This window comes from Pelophylax lessonae (assembly GCF_965119305.1).
Source record: "Pelophylax lessonae genome assembly, chromosome: 3".
Lineage (NCBI taxonomy): Eukaryota > Metazoa > Chordata > Amphibia > Anura > Ranidae > Pelophylax > Pelophylax lessonae.
In genome coordinates, this window is record NC_138770.1 from 441,083,483 (window position 1) to 441,103,973 (window position 20,491).

General features: G+C 41.0%; 1 protein-coding gene across 5 annotated transcripts in view; it reads right to left on the reverse strand.

Moving 5' to 3' along the window:
- The window catches only part of NHSL1 (NHS like 1), a 331,325-nt gene that overhangs the window by 71,874 nt on the left and 238,960 nt on the right, over positions 1-20,491 (reverse strand). The window contains exon 1 of one of the 5 annotated variants that reach the window (XM_082249100.1): positions 16,744-16,847. The exons of the other annotated variants lie outside the window; for them this stretch is intronic. Within the exon in view, the coding sequence (XP_082105226.1) occupies positions 16,744-16,816 (73 nt within the window). The 5' untranslated portion in view covers positions 16,817-16,847. Of the gene's footprint in view, positions 1-16,743; positions 16,848-20,491 lie in introns of those variants that run through there. 5 annotated transcript variants of the gene reach the window in all.

Consider the following 20,491-nt stretch of genomic DNA (forward strand, 5'->3'; position numbering starts at 1 on the left):
TATTAATAATCCCACAACAGAAAGCGCCTGAAAAGGGGTCTCCATGGCAGAATCACCAGGTATTCCTATTATGCATTCTGCAGACTTAAAAGGACTAAAGGAACATTTGAACTGGCGTAAAACTTTCATGAAATTTTAGGAATTTAGATCCAATCTCTAGGTGTGTGTTAAATGTAAGGTCACAATGACAAGTTGAGCTAATAAATCATTTGCATAAGACAGAACCACGAACACTTAGGATAGACATTTATATAGTGAAAGAAATCCTGTCCTGAGCAAATGTTCATTTACATATAGCTGAATGTGGCAGGCCTGGCAGGTCAAGATTCCAGCACATTATAAAAAGCTTTGAAAGGGTGGGCAGGCCATTCAGGTCCTGTGACTGGCGAGCGCCATCTATCACAGCTAGCACGCCGTAATTAAATACACTTACTTCAACAAAGCTTTTCACCTCTTCTCTGACTGTCTAATCATTTAATGTGTTTGTATGCTAACCATCTGCTCATCATGTGTTTTAGGATGTTTTCCATTACTGGTATTTATGCCAAAGTGAGGACAACCGAATCAACAAAAGCACTTGTCTTACGGTGTGAAGGAAGAAAACTGACTGTCCCTGTGTCTGGAGGAACACACGTAAAAAAAAAATTAGATAAAAAAAGGATAAAGAATACATATGCTGTGTTGGGGATGTTAATATAGCCAATGAATGAAGCCATGGCATCTTCTCTATCATGCATGTCAGATGGCTTCTAAAGTTGGAGCACAGAATCTGGAGCAGCCGTACATAGTAACTAATCAGCTTGTAGGTTTTATAGTCAAAGTTTATTTGAACAAGCTGAGGCTGGAAGCTTATTGGTTACTATGCAGATTCTTTGTTCTTCAGCTTTAGTAAATCCCTCCTGTAGTTAAACTAAAGGTTTGTGCTTTGAGTCTAAATATGAATCTGGCTACGAAATGAATAGCAAATTATTCAGAGCTGAAAAACAGAAAGGCACGCTAAAAAGACAAATTTGGGTCTTGGTAATGGTGTAGTTAGAAAACTTTTGCATCTGCCTGTTGTAGGAATATATTACATTGACGTTCACACGAGCGATTAGGAGCAGACAGTGGAATCTTGCTGCAGGAGTCACAGATGTATGGGAATAGCTGCAGCTTGGATGTGTAAAGCAATGAAAGGCTGACATCGACCACATCTGTCCACATATAATTGCACATAAACCAATCACCTGTGCTTCAGGTGATCATCCCTGAATGCAATCCAAAGCTGAACCACGGGTAATCTCTCCACATGCGGTTGCCTGCCGTCAGCAATGGACGGATACAGCCGCTGTCATCCTGTCATTGCTTTGCATGTTTCCAGGCCGCAGCTTGTTCACATATACCTGTGATTCCTGACGCAGGAATCAGTTCTCTGTTCCTAATCATCCATGTGAATGTACTATCATAGCAGAGTAGTATCGCCATGTACACACTGGGGTAAAGTGTGCCCTGCTATAATATTTTCCACTTAGAGCTGTGAATGTTTATATGACTGCAGGTAACACAGAACAGTAAAAAGGACACATGTCCTTTGTCTGCATCCAGCCACGATAACTACAGTAATTGCTAGCTGTGTGAACATTCACAAATAGCTGCGGCTGCCGACAACCTGTCATTGAACTGTACAGGCTCTGTGGCTGCAGCTATCCACACACAGCTGTCAATTCCAGCTTCAGGATTTAGTAGATTCTTACTGCTGGGATATGCCCATGCAAATGCAGCCTTAAACACAGTAGTAAGGCAGCAAACTAAATTTGTGAACTTTAATTGCTTTATTATTAAGAATAATAAACATTATATACCTTATTCTTTTGTCTTTATTTGGCAGTCATGTGACTGCCTCCATCCTGCACATCACAAATACTGTAATTGCTGACTTTTAATATGCTGATTTTTAATATAAGGATACTTACCTGTCCAGGGATCCAACTTTTAATATGCTGACTTTTAATATAAGGATACTTACCTGCCCAGGGATCCAGCACCATCCTCATCCAAGCCAGTTCTTCACTGGGCTTTGGGTCCCTAGCACCAGCATCTTAACTAAGGGACACCGGCTGTGAAGCCTTGCAGCTTCACACACCTACGGGGGAATGTGTGAACTCCTGCTCAGATCACCTAGGCCAGTGATTGGGAACCTTGGCATCACAGATGTTTTGAAATTACATTTCCCATTGTGCTCAACTACACTGCAGAGTGCATGAGCATGATAGCAAATGTAGTTCCAAAACATCTGGGGTGCTAAGGTTCGCCATCACTGACCTAGGCAATCCGGCCCACAGATGGATCAAAATTCTGCCGGTTCAGCAGGGATGGTAGGAACTTCAATCCATCTATGGCCATTCCTGCTCAACATAAGTGAATGTTGGAAAACTTTCATTTAATAAGTGGCTGCAGAACTGATCAGTGCATTCTGACAGCAAGGGAGTCTCTGCTGTCAGAATACAATAGAACAGTGGGGAGCATTCCTCCATCCGCCTCATTTGTGTGGATGGGGGAATCTGTTTTGTTTTCTTTTTGATCAGCCCACTGGCCGATCATAAAAACATCTAATACCAACCTTACAATGGGAGGCATGGCTCTAGAGCAGCAAGGCTGCCAGAGAATTATATCATACAGTACATAGCAAGGAAGTACACTCCATATCTGTGTTGCTGCACTCCTAAAGGCTGGGGAAGCAAAAGACTGGGTGGGGGGACATGGCCTTCATACTGACTACAGTAGATGCAGGAACACTGTGTGGGTATAGTGTCCTGAATCTCCAAGAAGGGAGCTCTGATACGCCAACTGATTACACCAGAATGGATCTGCTTCCTTTCTTGCTGTGGTCAGATTGCAAAAAAGAGTTCTGGCAATTGACAGGTATTGACAGCAATCAAAGATATGAAAGAACATAGAAAAAGAGCTAAAATCCTCAGGAAAAAACAGAAACATATATAAACACTTGGATTTTGGAGTAACATACACTTTACGTTATTAAAGATGCAAGTCATGATAATGGCTGTGGTCTCTTCCTCAGGCCCCTTTCACACATACGGTCCGTTTGTCCGTTTTTCATCCATCCGTTGACGGATGAAAAATGGACATCAATGCATCTCTATGTAAAAACGGATGACAACGGGTGATCATTCGTTAACATCCGTTTTCATCCGCTTCCGTCAATGTCTGTTTTTTGGAACGGATGAATGCCCTATTTTTCATCCGTCAAAAAAACGGATCGGACGAAAAACGGATGTAAACGGACAAACGGTTTTGCATTGGTAGTGGTTGTAAAAAAAACGGATGAAAAATGGATGAAAAACAGACGAAAAATGGATGAAGAGTGGATGAAGAACGGATGAAAAACTGATACATTTTGACGTGACTGAACTGATGAACTGAACGGACCGTATGTGTGAAAGGGGCCTCACACTGAAGAAGTGGTTTGAGCAAGCTATGAAACACCTTCAACAGTACACTAGTAGAAGGCCATACACTAGTAGATTTTCAAGTGAACATTCGTAGGAAAACTCTCATCAGAACATTGGATGGCATGACAAATGTCATTCAAGGTCCATGAACGCTAGCTTAAAAAAAACACCAGTGCTCTTGGCAGATAAAAATGCTAATTTGTAGCGTTTTTTTAACTAGCGTTTAGGAGCCTTTAGCGTTTTTTTTTCTGCCAGAAAACTGTTCTTAAAAAATGCAAAACAGAAGGGGTTTTTTATCTGCCTCTTAACGCTGAGCTTAAAACATGCTTCCTCAAGATGTCCATGGACGCATAGGATAACATAAGTTGCTTCTACAGGTAAAACGCTAAACAGGGTTTTTTTTTTTAGCCAATGTGCGTGGACCTTTAAAAGTACTTCAAAAAGTTTTCTTTATATCAGTTTTGAAGTTAATGAACTTTCCCAAATGAAACCACATTCACTGTTAGAAAATGTGTTCATGTGAAAATAAATCTCCATTCTCCTCCTTTTAATTTTCCATCTGACAACTACAACGGTTAGAAAAGCAAAAGAATGTTGCTTGGGTTTCCTCCAAGCACTCGGGTTTCCTCCCACACTCTAAAGCCATGCTGGTAGGTTAAATGGCTCCTGTCTAAATTGGCCCTAGTATATGTATGTATGAGTGTTAGTTAGGGGCCTTAGATTGTAAGCTCCTTGAGGGCAGGGACTGATGTGAATGTACAAAATGTACATATGTAAAGCACTAAATGTATAAATTGATGGTGCTGTATAAGTACCCATAATAAAATAAAATAAATGTCCCTAAAATTAACATTTTTAAACTAAGCTCTCCTGGTCTATTGGCCAGCTTATGTCCAGTTAAATGTAACTTAACTTATAAAACTTAGATCCCTTCTTGAGAATTGTATAAAGCCTGAAGAAGATATCCAAGTTATTCCAAAACTTGCATCTTTAAGGTCCCTTTCAAATGCTTTTTCTGGGAAATGAAAGCACATGAAAGTGTGAAAGGGCCCTAATAGCGTAAATTGTCCAATAAGGAGTATCCCTTTAACTCCAAACTTTCGGACTCTCTGTCTTATAAACATTCTGTGAAGGCAGATTGAGTGTTCAGCACAAAGCCCATCAATCCTCTTCAAGGATGATGTATTGCTTGGTATATCATATCACATCATTCCCTGCTCGTTCACCACTCGGGTCTTTAGACTTGAAAAAACAAACAACATATACTGAGTAATGACATTAGTAGTAAGCTTTTTATACTGCTACAGAATGAGACTTAACAGTAATACAACAGCTTCTAGATCACTTTGCCTCCAGTTAATTCATGCTTTTACCATCTAAAATAGAGCCATCGAAAATGTTAAAATGTAGCGAAGTGAACTCCTGCCATCTACAGGCCATGTTCTGTACTGCAGAAATTCAAAATCTGCTGGGTAATAATGATCTGTAACCCTGGTGCATACACATAGTCTGCCAGTATTCCCTTCACGCACTTCATTCAATGTTTAACCTCCTGAAAACATATAGTAATTACATGAGTACTGATAACACAAACGTTTATTCCTAATAAAAAAATAGAAAAATAAAGTATAAAAATGTTTCATGCAAAGCGAAATAAATTTTAAAAAAGACATCGCTTTCCTCCAGTTTGCTAAATACTAATTAAATACTGTACCTTAAGAACTTACTCACAGCATTTTTTGTAATGCATTGATATTCAATGTGTTAAAATGATCCTCAATGCATGAAAACTGTACCTGCATTATTTTGGGGCACGCCATTAACACCTGTGTGTTGTGATAAGCTGAAGGCCCAGACCGTTTCTTTATTCTATATAGGTTTATATATGCCCTGGGGTGCTATTCAGAACAGCAATACATCACAATTAATGTATAATGCACATATAGGTGTGAAGGAGCCTTAAGGGGACCTATTCTGTGCAAATTGTTGACCTGCCAATCTGGAAATGCTAGTTCCTTGGTTTGTCATGCTCATCTAGTGACTTCAGTATTTAATATATCACTGACTCTGAATAAGCATGTTCTGATCTCATTACGATATACCTGATCTGCATTCTAGTTTTGGGTCTATGGCAAAAAGTATCAGGGCTCATTTAATTCTATGTTTGAGCATAGAAGTGTGTTTTTTGTAGCATTAGGAAGGTGTGTTTTCATGCATCAGTGTGTTTCCTCTGTGCATTAACATGACTTTTGATGCATACTGACGTGCACTTTTAGGCCCCTTTCACACATACGGTCCATTCAGGTCATCAGTTCAGTCACGTCAAAATGTATCAGTTTTTCATCCGTTTTTCATCCATTTTTTTTTACATCCACTACCAATGCAAAAACGGATGAAAAACGGACCGTTTGTCCGTTTACATCTGTTTTTCGTCCGATCCGTTTTTTTTTTTTTTGCCGGATGAAAAATCGGGCATTCATCCGTTCCAAAAAACGGACATTGACGAAAGCGGATGAAAATGGATGTTAACGGATGATCATCCGTTTTTACATAGAGATGCATTGATGTCCGTTTTGCATCCGTCAACGGATGGATGAAAAACAGAAAAACAGACCATATGTGTGAAAGGGGCCTAAGAGTCGGTTCAGACTAAGGCAACACGACTCCTTACTACTTCGGGGGCGACTTGTGCATTACCATGCACCACGACTTCGGAGCGACTTGCAGGGACTTCACATAATGGAAGTCTATGCAAGTCGCTCCGAGGTCGTCCCAAAGTAGTACAGGACCCTTTTTCTAAGTCGGAGCGACTTGTGTCGCTCCTATTAGAACGGGTCCTGTAACGGTCAATGGACAGCGAGGGAGTGCGACTTGTCAGGCTAACAAGTCGCCTGACAAGTCGCGCTAGTGTGGACCGGCACTTATAGTTGAATATATATATATTCCTTATTAATTTTTTTAAATAAAGAGTTCACATTCTAAAACATTCATCTTTTCATTTTTTAAAACAGAGAAAGAGAATAATACCACGGACCTCACATAGGCTAGCATGTAAATGAACAAACATCAATCCAGTGAATCAATGCTACCTTGATTTCTGAAAATGTTACATTTGATCTTAAATAAAAGTTCTCATAATGAACAAAAAAGGTACAGGACCATAGGAAATGGGTTTTTCTTGAATTTTTGAATTTAAAATCTGAATAGTGTTAACAGTCATTGACACAGTTTTGTTAGTACCTGTTGCCAACACATCAAAACCCGTTATACGTGTTTGATGAACTGCCACTGACTTTAAGGGGCTTCCCAACACACTAAAACGCATTAAAAATGATATGTTGCATTTTTCAAAACACGCTGATCTGCAGTACTTAGGTGGTACAGATCTTTATTTTGGCAAACCATGATGGCAAAAATTGTAGCTGCTAACTTTTAATAAACAGATACTTACCTGCCCCAGGATCCAACACTGTGCTCACCTGAGGGGGCACCAGGGACCATTTTCGGTCTCCGGCGTTGGCATCTTAACTGTGGGCACCTGGCTGTGACAGCTTGCGGCTTCACAGCTGGGTGCCCGCTGCACACATGCGAGCACCGCTGCGCATTGTAAATGGTCCCGTAGTCTCCTGAGACCTGTGGCGTGTCCAAGAAGACTGCAGGAAGGGGGGGGGGAGAACTTTGTTTGAGATTCCCTAGGCAATCCCAGTGGAAGTGGGAGCAGGTATCCATCAAGTAGAGGTATCCGCTCCTCTCTTCCCCCCCACACCAAAGAAAATTTACAAAATGTCAAAGAGAAGGGATGTCAAAGAGGAGGCCTTAAAAGCAGAACTTCCCCTTTTGGGTGGAATTCCGCTTCCATAAATACTAATATGAACCTAGTATGGTATGGAAAAGAATACCTTCAAACAAGTTTCAAAAAAGAGCTTCCAATAGTATTGCCCTGGATTTGTAGCTGCTCTAGAAAAAAAAATTGGAATCTGAATGGCCACTGCGGGCAAAGTATACTAATAAGGAATTATTCATTTTTGCTGCATTCTTGTTTTGGGTCAGTGACTAATACTGAAGCCAGGCACAGGCAGGCAATTAGCATTTTCAAGAAAAGCCAGCAACAGTGACCTCTACATTTCTATCATAGCAGGTGCTTTATGTTATTAGTGAAAATGGGAAAGATGTGATATTCCAGGGCAAAATGTACTTAATAGAAATAAGTGACAACTGAAAACTGGGTTTTTCCTGATTTAATGAAACTAGAAAACAAATCGATTCTCAGGAATGTGCTACAAACCTAAGGGCTGGGTTCATTTCTATACAAGAACTGCTGAGAATAAATGGAGTGTTCATATGCATGGATCACCCTATTCATATGTTAATTAGTTAGCACCCAAGGAATGCCTGAAAAGATGTACACATGCCTGGAATACACAAGCATCAAACCATGTTTCACTTTCTTCCCCTTCAAAACACTGTTGGGTTAGGATTTTAATCTTTAGATAGTATTAAAGTGGAAGTAAACTTCCATCGATTGTATGTACTTATAGGTAAATCTATAATAAAGGCTTACCTATGGGCACTGTAAATATCTCCTAAACGTGCACTGTTTAATTGCACTAGAACAGTAACAAAGAGAAATATTCCACTGGGGATAAAAGTTCTAGCAACAGCTGTCTAAGGGGAAGGGTTACAACTATTCTGAGACCTTAGGACCCTTCTGACCATAGAAAGTAGACCTGAAGTGAACCTTAGACCTTCTGACCTTAGAACCCTTCTGAGACCTTAGGACCCTTCTGACCATAGAAAGTAGACCTGAAGTGAACCTTAGACCTCCGGACCTTAGAACCCTTCTGAGACCTTAGGATCCTTCTGACCTTAGAACCTAGACCTGAACCATAGACCTTCTGACCTCAGACCCATTCTAAGACCCTAGAACCCTTTTGGGATTTTATTCCAGTCTCTGTCCTATTTGAGGAGCTTACCATCAACTTTTTATCCCAGTGACAGTAAATCAGAGCACCAGGAAGTGACGGTTAATCTCTCCAGTAAGGACAAAATAAAAACACAATTTAGTACAGTGGGGAAAGCTGAGGCTCTCAATCAGGTTTTTATTGCTATCTATTGCATCCTATTTTAATGACACCTATTCATATTTCTTGTCCTGGTTTTACAGGGATGTCACTGAGAGACTTAAGCCCCGTACACACGCTACGAATTTCCGCCAACCGCTCGTCCGTCTTTTGTGGCATGCTAGTCTGATGTGGAAAGTGAAGAGGTTATTTTCATACGAATTTTCCCGTACGACAGAATTCTACTTCAGAAGTGATGTCATGTGTTGGATTGATTTGTATGTGTTCTTTCGTCTCTGAGCATGCCTAGTCTTGCTCATAAGATTTTTCCCCGTAGAAATCTGTACTAATGAGGCGAAAATCGGACGTGTGTTGACGGAGGACAAAAATTTTATAGCCTGCACATCAGGATTTTGTCAGACGAAAAGTCGGAGTCGGCTGTCGAAAGCACCATACTAACAATCCGAAAATCGGCAGATCGGTCGTCGGACGAAATTTCCCTTCCGAATTTATTATCGTGTGCACAGGCCTTTAGTGAGATAAAATTTGCCTGGTGGAATTACAGACAGCAGTCAAACCTGAGGTCCTAACCCTTCCCCACTCTATTCTAAAATTTCAAAGAAAAAAATGTAATAGGGGTTGAGCTTTTTGAACTAGCATTCCCAAGATGGAAACAAAGTGTCATAGCATGCACAATGGCTGCCTCTCCTGAGCATAGGCAGTTCTTAGCAAACAGATTAGGCATATGCTGCATTGAAGATAGGTAATATCTAGATATAAGTCCCAAATTCTCTGTTCGTGTACCTTGTATTGCTGCTCCAGTAAGTTCGGATAGGTTCACTTCACATTAAAACACACTCACTTCAAGATAACTTAATCATGCTTTAAAAGAAGTTTTGCTGTGCATGGACACATCATAAACACCGCTTGTTTACTTCACTTATAATAATTAATCGCTCTCGATTTTCAGTGACAAACTAGACAGTTTGCGTGTGAGTAGCCTCCAGTGACCACAACAAGCGATACCATATTCATTCATGGATAACGAGTCATCTAGGACATTAAAGATTTATAAGAGGATATGCAAATATAACTACTGTACAGACTACGGATATACATGATTTCCTGCCAGGACACTTCATGTTCAGTTGGCTGGATCTAAAAGGAACAATTTCATTACATGTAAACCTGAATGACTGCACATTGATAAGAACATAAATTATATAGTTGTTTAAAAAGCTCTCTGTATATAATAATGTCCAATTTGTGAGAATTTTAAGTTTTAAAACATACAGATATCTAGTTTGTCTAAAATGTAGCATCACTAAATGGCAGACCGTGGTCCGGATCTGGACTGAGTCACTGTCCCATCCGAACTGGGAAGGGGGTAATGTAAAGGGGCAGGGTATGCTACTGCGTGTGGGGAAGGGGGTGTGAGGGGGGCAAAAAGGACTACTGGGGTAGGATGAATTAAAGGGGCAGAGATCTCTACCGTGGGGGGGTTCTGATGTAAAGGGGCGGGGAGACTCACTGCTTACTGATGGGGGGGTGATGTAGGGGGGCAGAGAGCCTCACTGTGGGGGGGGGGGTGATGTAAGGGGGCTGAGAGCCTCACTGTGGGGGGGGGGTGATGTAAGGGGGCAGAGGGCCTCACTTTGGGGGGGGGGGGGTGATGTAAGAGGGCAGAGAGCCCTACTGTGGGGGGGGGAGGGATGTAAAGGGGCAGAGAGCATTGCTGTAGGAGATGTAGGGGGCAGTGTTATTAAGGGGGTAATGTAAAAGGAGGAGTGATGTGTGGGGGCAGAAGACACTACTGAGGAGGGCAGGTGACACTACTGTGGGGGGGGGGGTAATGTGAGAGGGGTAGTAGAAGATACTGCTGTGGAGGGAGGGTGATGTGAAGGGGGTACAGAGCACTACATAGGACACTGATGTAAGAACAGCATATAAGAGTAGGGGGCTGTGATGCTAAGGACCTGAGTCATTGGACAAACATGCAATTCGGACTTCTGCTGGAAGAAAATTTTAATGATCGGACCTCCGTGAATTTTAATTCAATACCCCTGTAGCAGAGTCTTATACTGTGTTGTCCATTGACTATCATATATTTTATACAGAGTATGCAAAAATTATCAAGTTAGAACTCCCTTAGAGACACAAAAAAAGATTGCATAATTTTTCTAAAGTTCTTCCTTCAGAACATAAATTCCTGGTGAGCCTGACACCCTACAGGCTTTCCCTTCTGCAGGCTGACACCACCACTATATGGCATGCAGTATATTTACTGCAGTGTTGTCCCCCTGAGCAGCTGCTGTAACTGTTTTTCACTGCATGGCTGTGTTGCACACGGTCACTGCTGATAAAACTTTTTTTTAACTTAAAATCAGCAGAGGAAATATAGGAGTTGATTAACAAAGCTCACGTTCACATTGGTCCGATTTGGGACGTGTCAAATCGAATGTCAAATCGGTGCCAATTGCAGGTAGTGGTATCGTCCGAATCGATGCGACACCGACTTTTCGGTGCCGCACTGATTCCCAAAAGTAGTTTCTGTACTACTTTTGGCAATTTGGGGGGGGCGATTTCCATAGACATCTGTGCAGGAACATGCACAGTTGTGTGTGAAATCGTCCCTGAAGTCCGACTGAAATGCCAGCTTGAACTTGTGCGAGTTCAAAATGGCCTCAGTGTGAACCTGGACTGGAGAGTGCAAAATCTGGTGCAGCTGTGCATAGTAGCCAATCAGCTTCTAACTTCCGTTTGTTCAGTTAATCTTTGACTAAAAAAAAAAAACTGGAAGCACTCTCTAGTTTTAGTAAATCAACCCCAAAGTCTAACAGTCTGAAAAAAGTAACACGGGGTGCCCTCTTGAATCCAGCCTCCTAGCAGACCGATGACTGCAGCAGAACCTGAGATGATGCCGCAGGGGTAAAGAATTCTAGAGTAAGAAGGGATCCTAGTTTAAATTGACAAAAATTCTATCTGACTTCAGAGACTTGAATGCAGAAATGCAGAAAAGTTGGATATTTACTGTTGCCATCTTTCCAAACAAACACATTGGGTCTCTACAACTGTATACTGATTGAAGAAAAAACCTGTTTTGAAAGATTCTTTAATCACCTAAATTAGCCGATAAAGGGGGTCGTTAAAAACTCCAAATCGTTAAAAAAATTTCCATTTTCATTTAAAAAATTTTACTTGGTAATTTTTTTAATACAAGTATTTGAGAAGACTTTTAAATGCTTGGTGAGAAATAATTGTAATGATCATACATTTGGCTTACTGTATTGGAAAAGTGTATTCAGCTATTCAATCAAATCAAGTAAAATTTGGCCCAGGAAGCTCCACATATTTCGATCCGTATAACAGTTCTAGAGAGACAGGACTGTACGAGTCATTCCTAAACTGTCCTGCTTACAATATTGTACAATATACTGTATTGTTCCTGCACCTCTCACAGTATGTTGCAGGGTTTCTCAATCAGGATTCCATGGAACCTCCAGAGGTTGCTAGGGGTTCCTTGGGCAAGGAGTAGTTTCTGCCTTATAGATAAGTTCCCACTAAAAGCAATGACCTTTTAAGCTATCCAAAAGAGGGATTCTTCCCAATGACCACAAATGTAAGGATAATTTTTCATGCTGACCCTCACACTAATGTATCTCCAGCTGTAAATATAGTCATTTTTAGCAGGGGTTCTCTGACATTGGAAAGTTATTTCAGAGTTCCTCTGCATTGAAAAGCTTGTGAAAGGCTGGTATATTGAAGCCAAAATCCAGACATTAAAGAAAAGAAAGGCTTAAAACAACTGATAGGCTTTTGTTAATCTGTGAGCCTTTACAGAAATTTGTTGCAACTTCCTGTCCTTGTGACACCTTGCCATCAAGACAGGATATGTAATGAAGCTACAAGCAGCAATAAAAGCCTAGCAGGCTATTTAATCTTCTTCATCTAAGCAGTTTTATGGGATAAGTGGAAAACATAACCTTTTTTATGTTTTGAATAGAGTGGGAAGAGTTACAACCTCTGTAAAAATTGAATCGCTGCCTCTTTCCACTAATTTCCTACATGTCCTGTGTTGCCATGGGGACAGAAATTAGCACTGGAGGTGAAGTGAAATTTTCCCAGGAGGTACAAACACAGCATAAAAAATCAGCAACTGCTCCTCCTTCAAGGACCATGTGCCAAAGGCCAGTATCATAAGATCTCCAAGCAATAATTTTAATGCCATCGACTCCTCAACACAAACCTAGATCTCTTTCATAGTTCTAACTGAAAGACCAGGACTAGCTGACAGATTCCTGCATCTACACAAGTGATGTGGATGCGGGACGTCACTGTCAGAATAGACTGATCAGGGCTGCAGCTCATTAGCTGCAAGCCACTGATCGAAGAATGTTTTCCAGCAGGTTCATTCGACAGAAGCCATTCTAACAATCAGCTTCTGTCAAACAGGGAGGGCTACACATAGAGTGAATTTTGGCCATCCCCTACTGAACTCCAAGCAATAATTTTAATGCCATCAACTCCTCAACACAAACCTAGATCTCTTTCATAGTTCTAACTGAAAGACCAGGACTAGCTGACAGATTCCTGCATCTACACAAGTGATGTGGATGTGGAACTCTCCACTGTCAGAATACACTGATCAGGGCTGCAGCTGATTAGCTGCAAGCCACTGATCGAAGAATGTTTTCCAGCAGGTTCATTCGACAGAAGCCATTCTAACAATCAGCTTCTGTCAAACAGGGAGGGCTACACATAGAGTGAATTTTGGCCATCCCCTACTGAACTCCAAGCAATAATTTTAATGTCATCAACTCCTAAACACAAACCTAGATCTCTTTCATAGTTCTAACTGAAAGACCAGGACTAGCTGACAGATTCCTGCATCTACACAAGTGATGTGGATGCGGGACGTCACTGTCAGAATAGACTGATCAGGGCTGCAGCTCATTAGCTGCAAGCCACTGATCGAAGAATGTTTTCCAGCAGGTCCATTCGACAGAAGCCATTCTAACAATCAGCTTCTGTCAAACAGGGAGGGCTACACATAGAGTGAATTTTGGCCATCCCCTACTGAACCGGCTGAATTTTGATCCATCTGTAACCAGCTAAATGCTTCAACATGCACCTGACTCCAATCACCTCATCAGCTTTCTGCATTACCCAACATGATGCCATCTGCAACAATAACAGAAATTCCAAAGTATATCACAGCAATAACTGAATGCACTATAACAGGAAATATATACAAGTAACCACCAAGATACCATCAAGGTTTACAAAGCTGAAATTTTACATTTATTTTTACAAAAACAGCCTTCCAAGAAGGACACAACCTTTAATTTTCCAGTAGGATAATCAAAGGATTTGATGACATCCAATCCCCTAGAGGTAGCACTTTCCAACATGAAATCATATGCAGAAAACCTGTCAATGTATTCGAGATGCCACATCTGAGCCTCCAGAGGCAATCAATGAGAGGAAGCAGCTGGGGAGAGGAAAGCAAATGATAATGCATTGATATTTGATGGAATTAGCACACAGGGATGTTATCTTAATGATTGTACCGCAGTTTGTAACACAAGGTAAATCATTTTATTACTTCCAAGCCTATTCAAGAGCTGGATGTTACAGAGCTTCTGTCAATGTAGCATGACAGTACTTCTAGGAAATGTCATGTTTACTTTTTTCTGCTAAAGTTAGAACAAAAAGGAATATTTGAATGCATTTAAAAGCAATTGAAAGTACAAAAGATGTTGAATGCGAGGCACAACTCTCAGAGGGGCACCCACAGAATAATGCTTACAGTCCCATTTTATCCACCTTAATCCTCAAACAGTAGCATGTCAACAGCCTTTGTGCCCAGAGAACTTTCCTTTTAATCCATTCTTATTCCTAAAGCAGCATTGGCTCACATAGCTCATTCTTCTGGAACACAGAGAGAAAGCTAGGCATGCCTCAGCAGAAAGTGCTCTCCTCCATTATTCTTTCCTTCTTTTTTTTTACTGAGTGCTATTCAGGAGGACCAGTGAATCCTTACAAATGAAAACTGAAAGAGGGGCTTGTCTTCCCATGAACAAGGTTAAAGTTCATGTGTTCTGACAGGAAAGCTTACAACATGCTATATTAAAATAAAGTGCTATTATGGCAGTGGGACACACATCACTGTTATATAGGATATAAGAAAAACTAGATGTTGATTATGATAACATCCTTGGAATTGGTTGGCTGTTTATTTCTAGACTCACAAAGAAAGCCCTCATTAAATATAACTGGAGACGGGAGGAATGTAAAGTGTTTGAGAAGGCTAAAGCCATAGAATGATGGCCAATCTGTGTTCCACTATTTTGACCTATATTAAAAGAATGATAGCTGGGATCTTGGTTGCTCATTTCCCTAGACCGTCTTGTTGTCTAGAGCAAAAAAAAATCAGCTTTCATTTTCCCATATAACATTAAATAGATCAATCATCAAGAACAACTCTTTCTTTAGATACATTGTCCAAAAAGGACTACTTATGATTACTTTTGGGCCTTATGGCCCCTTGGTTTCGCTGATTTAGATCATGTAGTAAATGCAAAGCTGTGTACATATAGTCAGCTTATGCCCCGTACACACGCACAGATTGTTGGCCGACCGATCGGCCGTCTTTTGTCCAGTGTTGTTTTTTGGTTGAAATGTGCTCTAGACTCGCACTGGACTTTTGTTGGCCAACAAAAACCAACTTCAGAAGTGATGTCATGTGATGGTTGACTTTCCGTGTGTTTTTTCTTCTCTGAGCATGCCCAGTCTTGCTCATCTGATTTTTGTCTGCCAAAATCTGTACTGACTGAGGAACAATCGGCCGTTCTGTTGTTGGCCAACAAAAATTTTATAGCATGCACACCAGATTTTTTTCGGCCGAAAATTCGCAGTTGGTTGTCGGAAGCATCATACTAACAAGCCTACAATCGGCCGATCAGACGTTGGCCGACAATTTACGGCCAACAATCTGTGCGTGTGTACGAGGCATTAGCTTATTCATTGGTTTTATCTCTTTCCTGTCATTCGTATATGTGAACTATGTATTGACTTATTGTATTTTTGATAAGACCGGAAGATTTTATGAGACGGCTTGATATGTTGTATCTGAGAAGCTTTGCCACAATAAAAAAAAAATGACTACTTATTTTAACTATATCAGCATCATCATCCATTATTAAGAATCATAGAATAATTGGGATGCTGCCCATGAAAAAAAACAAAAGCCATTCTTCTTATGGAAAAAATTAAAGAAAACGAATTAAACAAATTTTCCCGAACAAACACATTTGATTGTAATGGTCCTACTAATCAGCAAGGGCATCATGCCAAAACACTCATGGGTTCTTGGTTTGCCCATTATTACAGAGTCTGGTTCCACCATCTCAGTAGGTTGTTGGAAGGAGGCTTTCTATCCTATATGCTGGTTTCTCTCATGGCTTCCTGAGCATCCACTATAAGAGCAGCAGGATATATATTAGAGAGCAAAGCACATAAAGAGAGCTGGCCCATACACCTAAAAGCAACCAGCTGAGCTCATTCATTTACCCCTCCTCCTCCCACTCCCCCTCCATCTCTCAGCTGTAACGGTGCACCAGAGCCTAGGCAAGGATTTCAGCAGCTAGCCTGCATCTAATTCATCTTATTATATTATGTGATGAAAACTATAGAATCTATTTAAACGCCATCACCTTATACATTGAAAGAGGAAAGTTTTCATCTGCTGCATGACACACAAGACTTACAAGGAACTTACATGCTCTTTTTCATGCAGTGGCACGTCAGTATCAGACGATCTAAGCAATCAATTTAACCTAAAGAAGGCATTAATAAATATGTGATAAACACCGATTTTACAAGTTGTTTCCTGTGTATGCATTGAACAATTTACTGCTCTAGATCTGCTATTTTGATACATTCATCCTGGTCTTCTGTCAAACAGATCTGTCATTAACTGCCAAAGAATGTAGTACTATCACAGACACATCAGATTTATATCAGGCCATTTAAAAAACCTCATTTGTAAATAAATTGCTCAGAATAATATTAATTAAAAATCAAACACAGACCCCATTCAGCTCACACGCACCCCTACTACAATAATAAATGCTACATAATAGGCCAACATGATATAATCTGCACTATAATGCTTACATATAATACATGTATTAAATTAAATAAACCACTATTTTGCTAAATGATATTCTTACTTGGCCAGAACTCATTTCCATCCTCAATGGGTAACTTTTTCCTGTTGTGCTTCTTGGTGACAGAATTTCCCATTTTGACAGTGTAGAGTGGGATGAGTTCCTGGTCTTCCTCATCGCAATAGGCCTGCCACTTGACTCTGTGTAGGCAGCCCACCATTGGGTCTGCAGGCAAGCAATGAATGTATGCAATCATTCTGAAATGTTCCCAAAGCCGAGGATGGCCTGCTATTCCCAGTGGGAGGCCAAAGCAGGAGTGGCTCAGCTTTTCCTTTTTTATGTTCACAAATCCAAAGACAAAAGGAGCAGGGCAGCTTCAGAGATCATAGATTCCTTCAATAACCTGCATCCTTCAACTCTATCCACTGTTGTCTTTCCCAGTATCTGTCTTTTTTCATTTTGTAGAGAAAAGACTAAAATATAGTGAAAAATACAAATTTCATTCACTAGGTTATACAACCTTCTTAAAAGAAAATGGCTTATATATTTTGTTCCATGAAAACTCCATCGTACTTTGTACTTGGATTGGTGGTCAACATTCAATGTCCTTTTCTAAAGCAAGTGCTTTAGTGATCCTAGTCAGTTCTCCTTTATCAATTAATCCTAATCTGAGATTATGCAGCAACATCCCTAATAGTTATTAGCAGGACCATGTCCACAGATGGCTTTACTAGAGAAGATTAATCAGAACTAAATAACTGACATAAGAGAGATCTAAAAGGTTTGTAGGCTGAAGCTTCCTTTCACTTTACAACTAACCAGTTAAGGTAAATATGCATTGATTTTGTGTTAAAACTAGGCTGCAGAGAATTCTGAAAAGCTAAGAAAGTACTTGAAGTGGTAATAAACTCCACTTTTGAACTTGTACCTACAGGTAAGCCTATAATAAGGCTTACCTGTAGGTACAGTGAAAATCTCTTAAACTTGCAGTGTTTAGGATATATTCACACTGAATGCAGCCGATGATGTCACCAGCACTAGTATGCCGCCCCTTCAGAGCTTGGTGTCGTAAACTATGACTCCCGTGCACATGCGCGGCAGTTACGTCAGCTTGGCTCAGCCATTCACAGGAACGGAGCCTGCGAACCCGGAAGGAAGCCCTGTCAGCAGTGACAGCGCACTACTGGAGGGCTTCATTCTAAGGCACGTATTTTATAATATGCCATTGCCTTGCAGGAGATTTTTTTATTTTGAAAGTCTGCGGTTTACTACCGCTTTATTAAAATAGATGTAATCCTAAATCTGTAGAATGATCTCTTCTAAAAGTGTCGAAACACCATATGCTCTGTAATTTCAATGTAGACAGAGTATCAGTAACAATTAAAGTATATCTAAAGGCAAAAATTTTTTTTAGTGGAGAGGGATTAGAACACTTTGGGTCTGTCTGTTTCTCCATTATAGAGATTTACCCTCTCTGTTTGTCCTGGTGACCATTATCACCAAAAATGAAAATAAAAGAAAATTCCAAATTTTGAAAAGTCACCAGAAAAGGAATAGGGGGGAAATCTTTTTGACATTAGAACACTAATTCTGGTGAACCTGGTGACTACCAGGGATTTTTCTCTTTAAGGGGACTTCCCTGTTGTGGGGGGGGGGGGTTATAACCTGACAAGGGTTATACCCCTCCCCCTTTACACGACCGGCCCGATCAGGTCAGCTTGTCAGTTTTTCAGGCTGCCCTAATCAGACAGTCCATGCACCTCTTTGAGTTGTGTCTGTTTACACCTGCCCACCTGCAACCCAATTTGGTAGGGATGCAACGAATATTCGGCGGCCGAACATTATTCGGCCGAAAATAGAAAAAATAGCACTTTCGGTGTTCGGCCGAATAAGTCAAAAGGCCGAATAATTTTGTGCCGAACAATAGGGCTGAACGATAGTCGATATGATATCGACTATCGTTCTGTGGCCGTAGGCGATATTCATATCGCCGAGGTCACGATATTTACAGGGGGAAGGGACTCGGAGGAGGACAGGAGGACTCACAGACTTCCGTGTTAGGCAGGGGAAGCCGGGACACTTCAGCGGTGAGCATACATACATTACTCACTCGTGCACTGCAGCCCGCCCCACACATTCAGTGAGTCTTACTCTCCTCCCTAGTTTTTTCAATGGCACATTCAGGAAGCCAATCACGCCGTGATTAGCTGCACAGCGAACCAATCACGCGTGCCTGCACACCTGATTGGTTCCGCTGTGCCGCTACTCACGGCGTGATTGGCTTCCTGAATGTGCCATTGAAAAAACTAGGGAGGAGAGTAAGACTCACTGAATGTGTGGGGCGGGCTGCAGTGCACGAGTGAGTAATGTATGTATGCGGCTGTGCTCCTTTCCAGGCTCCTACTAGTCCACCTCCAGCCTCCTACTACCACCACTATGAGAGACTGTCTGTCACTGTATAATCTGATCGAGTCCACACTGACAGTGACTGACTGTCACTGAGTAATTGATGTTACCATATTAACCCTGACCTGCCCAGTGCCCTGTATCTGCAATTAAAATTTACAAGGCTGCCTGCATGCTTCCTGATTTCCATTCCCAGCATCCTTCCCAATCCCTACAGTGTCACTAACATTAACCCTATGGTACAAGGCTGCAGTGTGCACTGAATCCCATTCCCTACAGTAACATTTAGGGAGAGAGACATGAGAGGACAAGAGAGAGAGAGAGAGAGAGAGAGAGAGACATGAGAGGACAAGAGAGAGAGAGAGACATGAGAGGACAAGAGAGAGGACAAAAAATTGGCAAAATAAATGGAAAAAATGCGAAACACCGCGTTCGGTATTCGGCCTTCGGCCAAACATTTCATTATTATTCGGCTTCGGCCAAGAATTTCATTTCGGTGCATCCCTACAATTTGGTCTACTAAAAAAAAAAATGGAAGAGAAGAGAAGGAAATATGTCCCCTTCCGTCTAGGCGGATCACAGAGGGCAGTCAAGTATAAATGAACAGCGTTTACACCTGGCCACCCATAGAGCAGAGCGGGCTCTGTCTGTGTCCGATCTGCATTGAATTCTCATCCTCCAGATCTGCTCTAAATAGCAAGGGACTAGCGACCAGATTACCTGGTGATCATAATGGAGTCCACCCCCTGTGAAAGGGGCCTTACTCTAAAAATGTTTAAAAAGTGTGGCCCTTAGTTCCACCTTAAACTGAGCTCACACATAGTTGTAATACATTATATCATGCACAAGACAAGTGCTACTGACTTATTAATGTAATAATCTTCTTATTATGGAATGTGAACAATCATATCCACATTTATAAGGACATTAGAGTTGAAGGTCCTGGAGTAGTTAAAAGGTCACTAAATCAGAGATAAACAGAGGTGTCCTAGCAAGCCCCCTTACTGTCTCATAGGGGGGGGGGCAACAAGTACTGAACAGTGTGTGTATGCTAGATGAAGAAGCAATCATTTGAAAGCATTCATACAGATCCCTCCATGTGGACCAACCGGAAAGATTTGGCCACCAATATTTACATCTAGAAGATGTATACAGGGTGCCCCGGTGTAGAATTCTAGTATTGCATAGGTAACAGTGAAAGTTCTAAATATGCTATTATGTATTGTAACTATAAAGTCATACATCATTTTCAAAATTTTAGCTTGTTGAAAACTTTCTTGTGGAGAAGAGGGTGTGTTCTTGTTAGGCATAAGCCATTCCTGGCTTGCCATTCTTGTTTATTTTACAGATTAAGTAAAAAGATAGAATATTGAGCTGACTGGCTTCAGCGTGTTTACTATTTCCA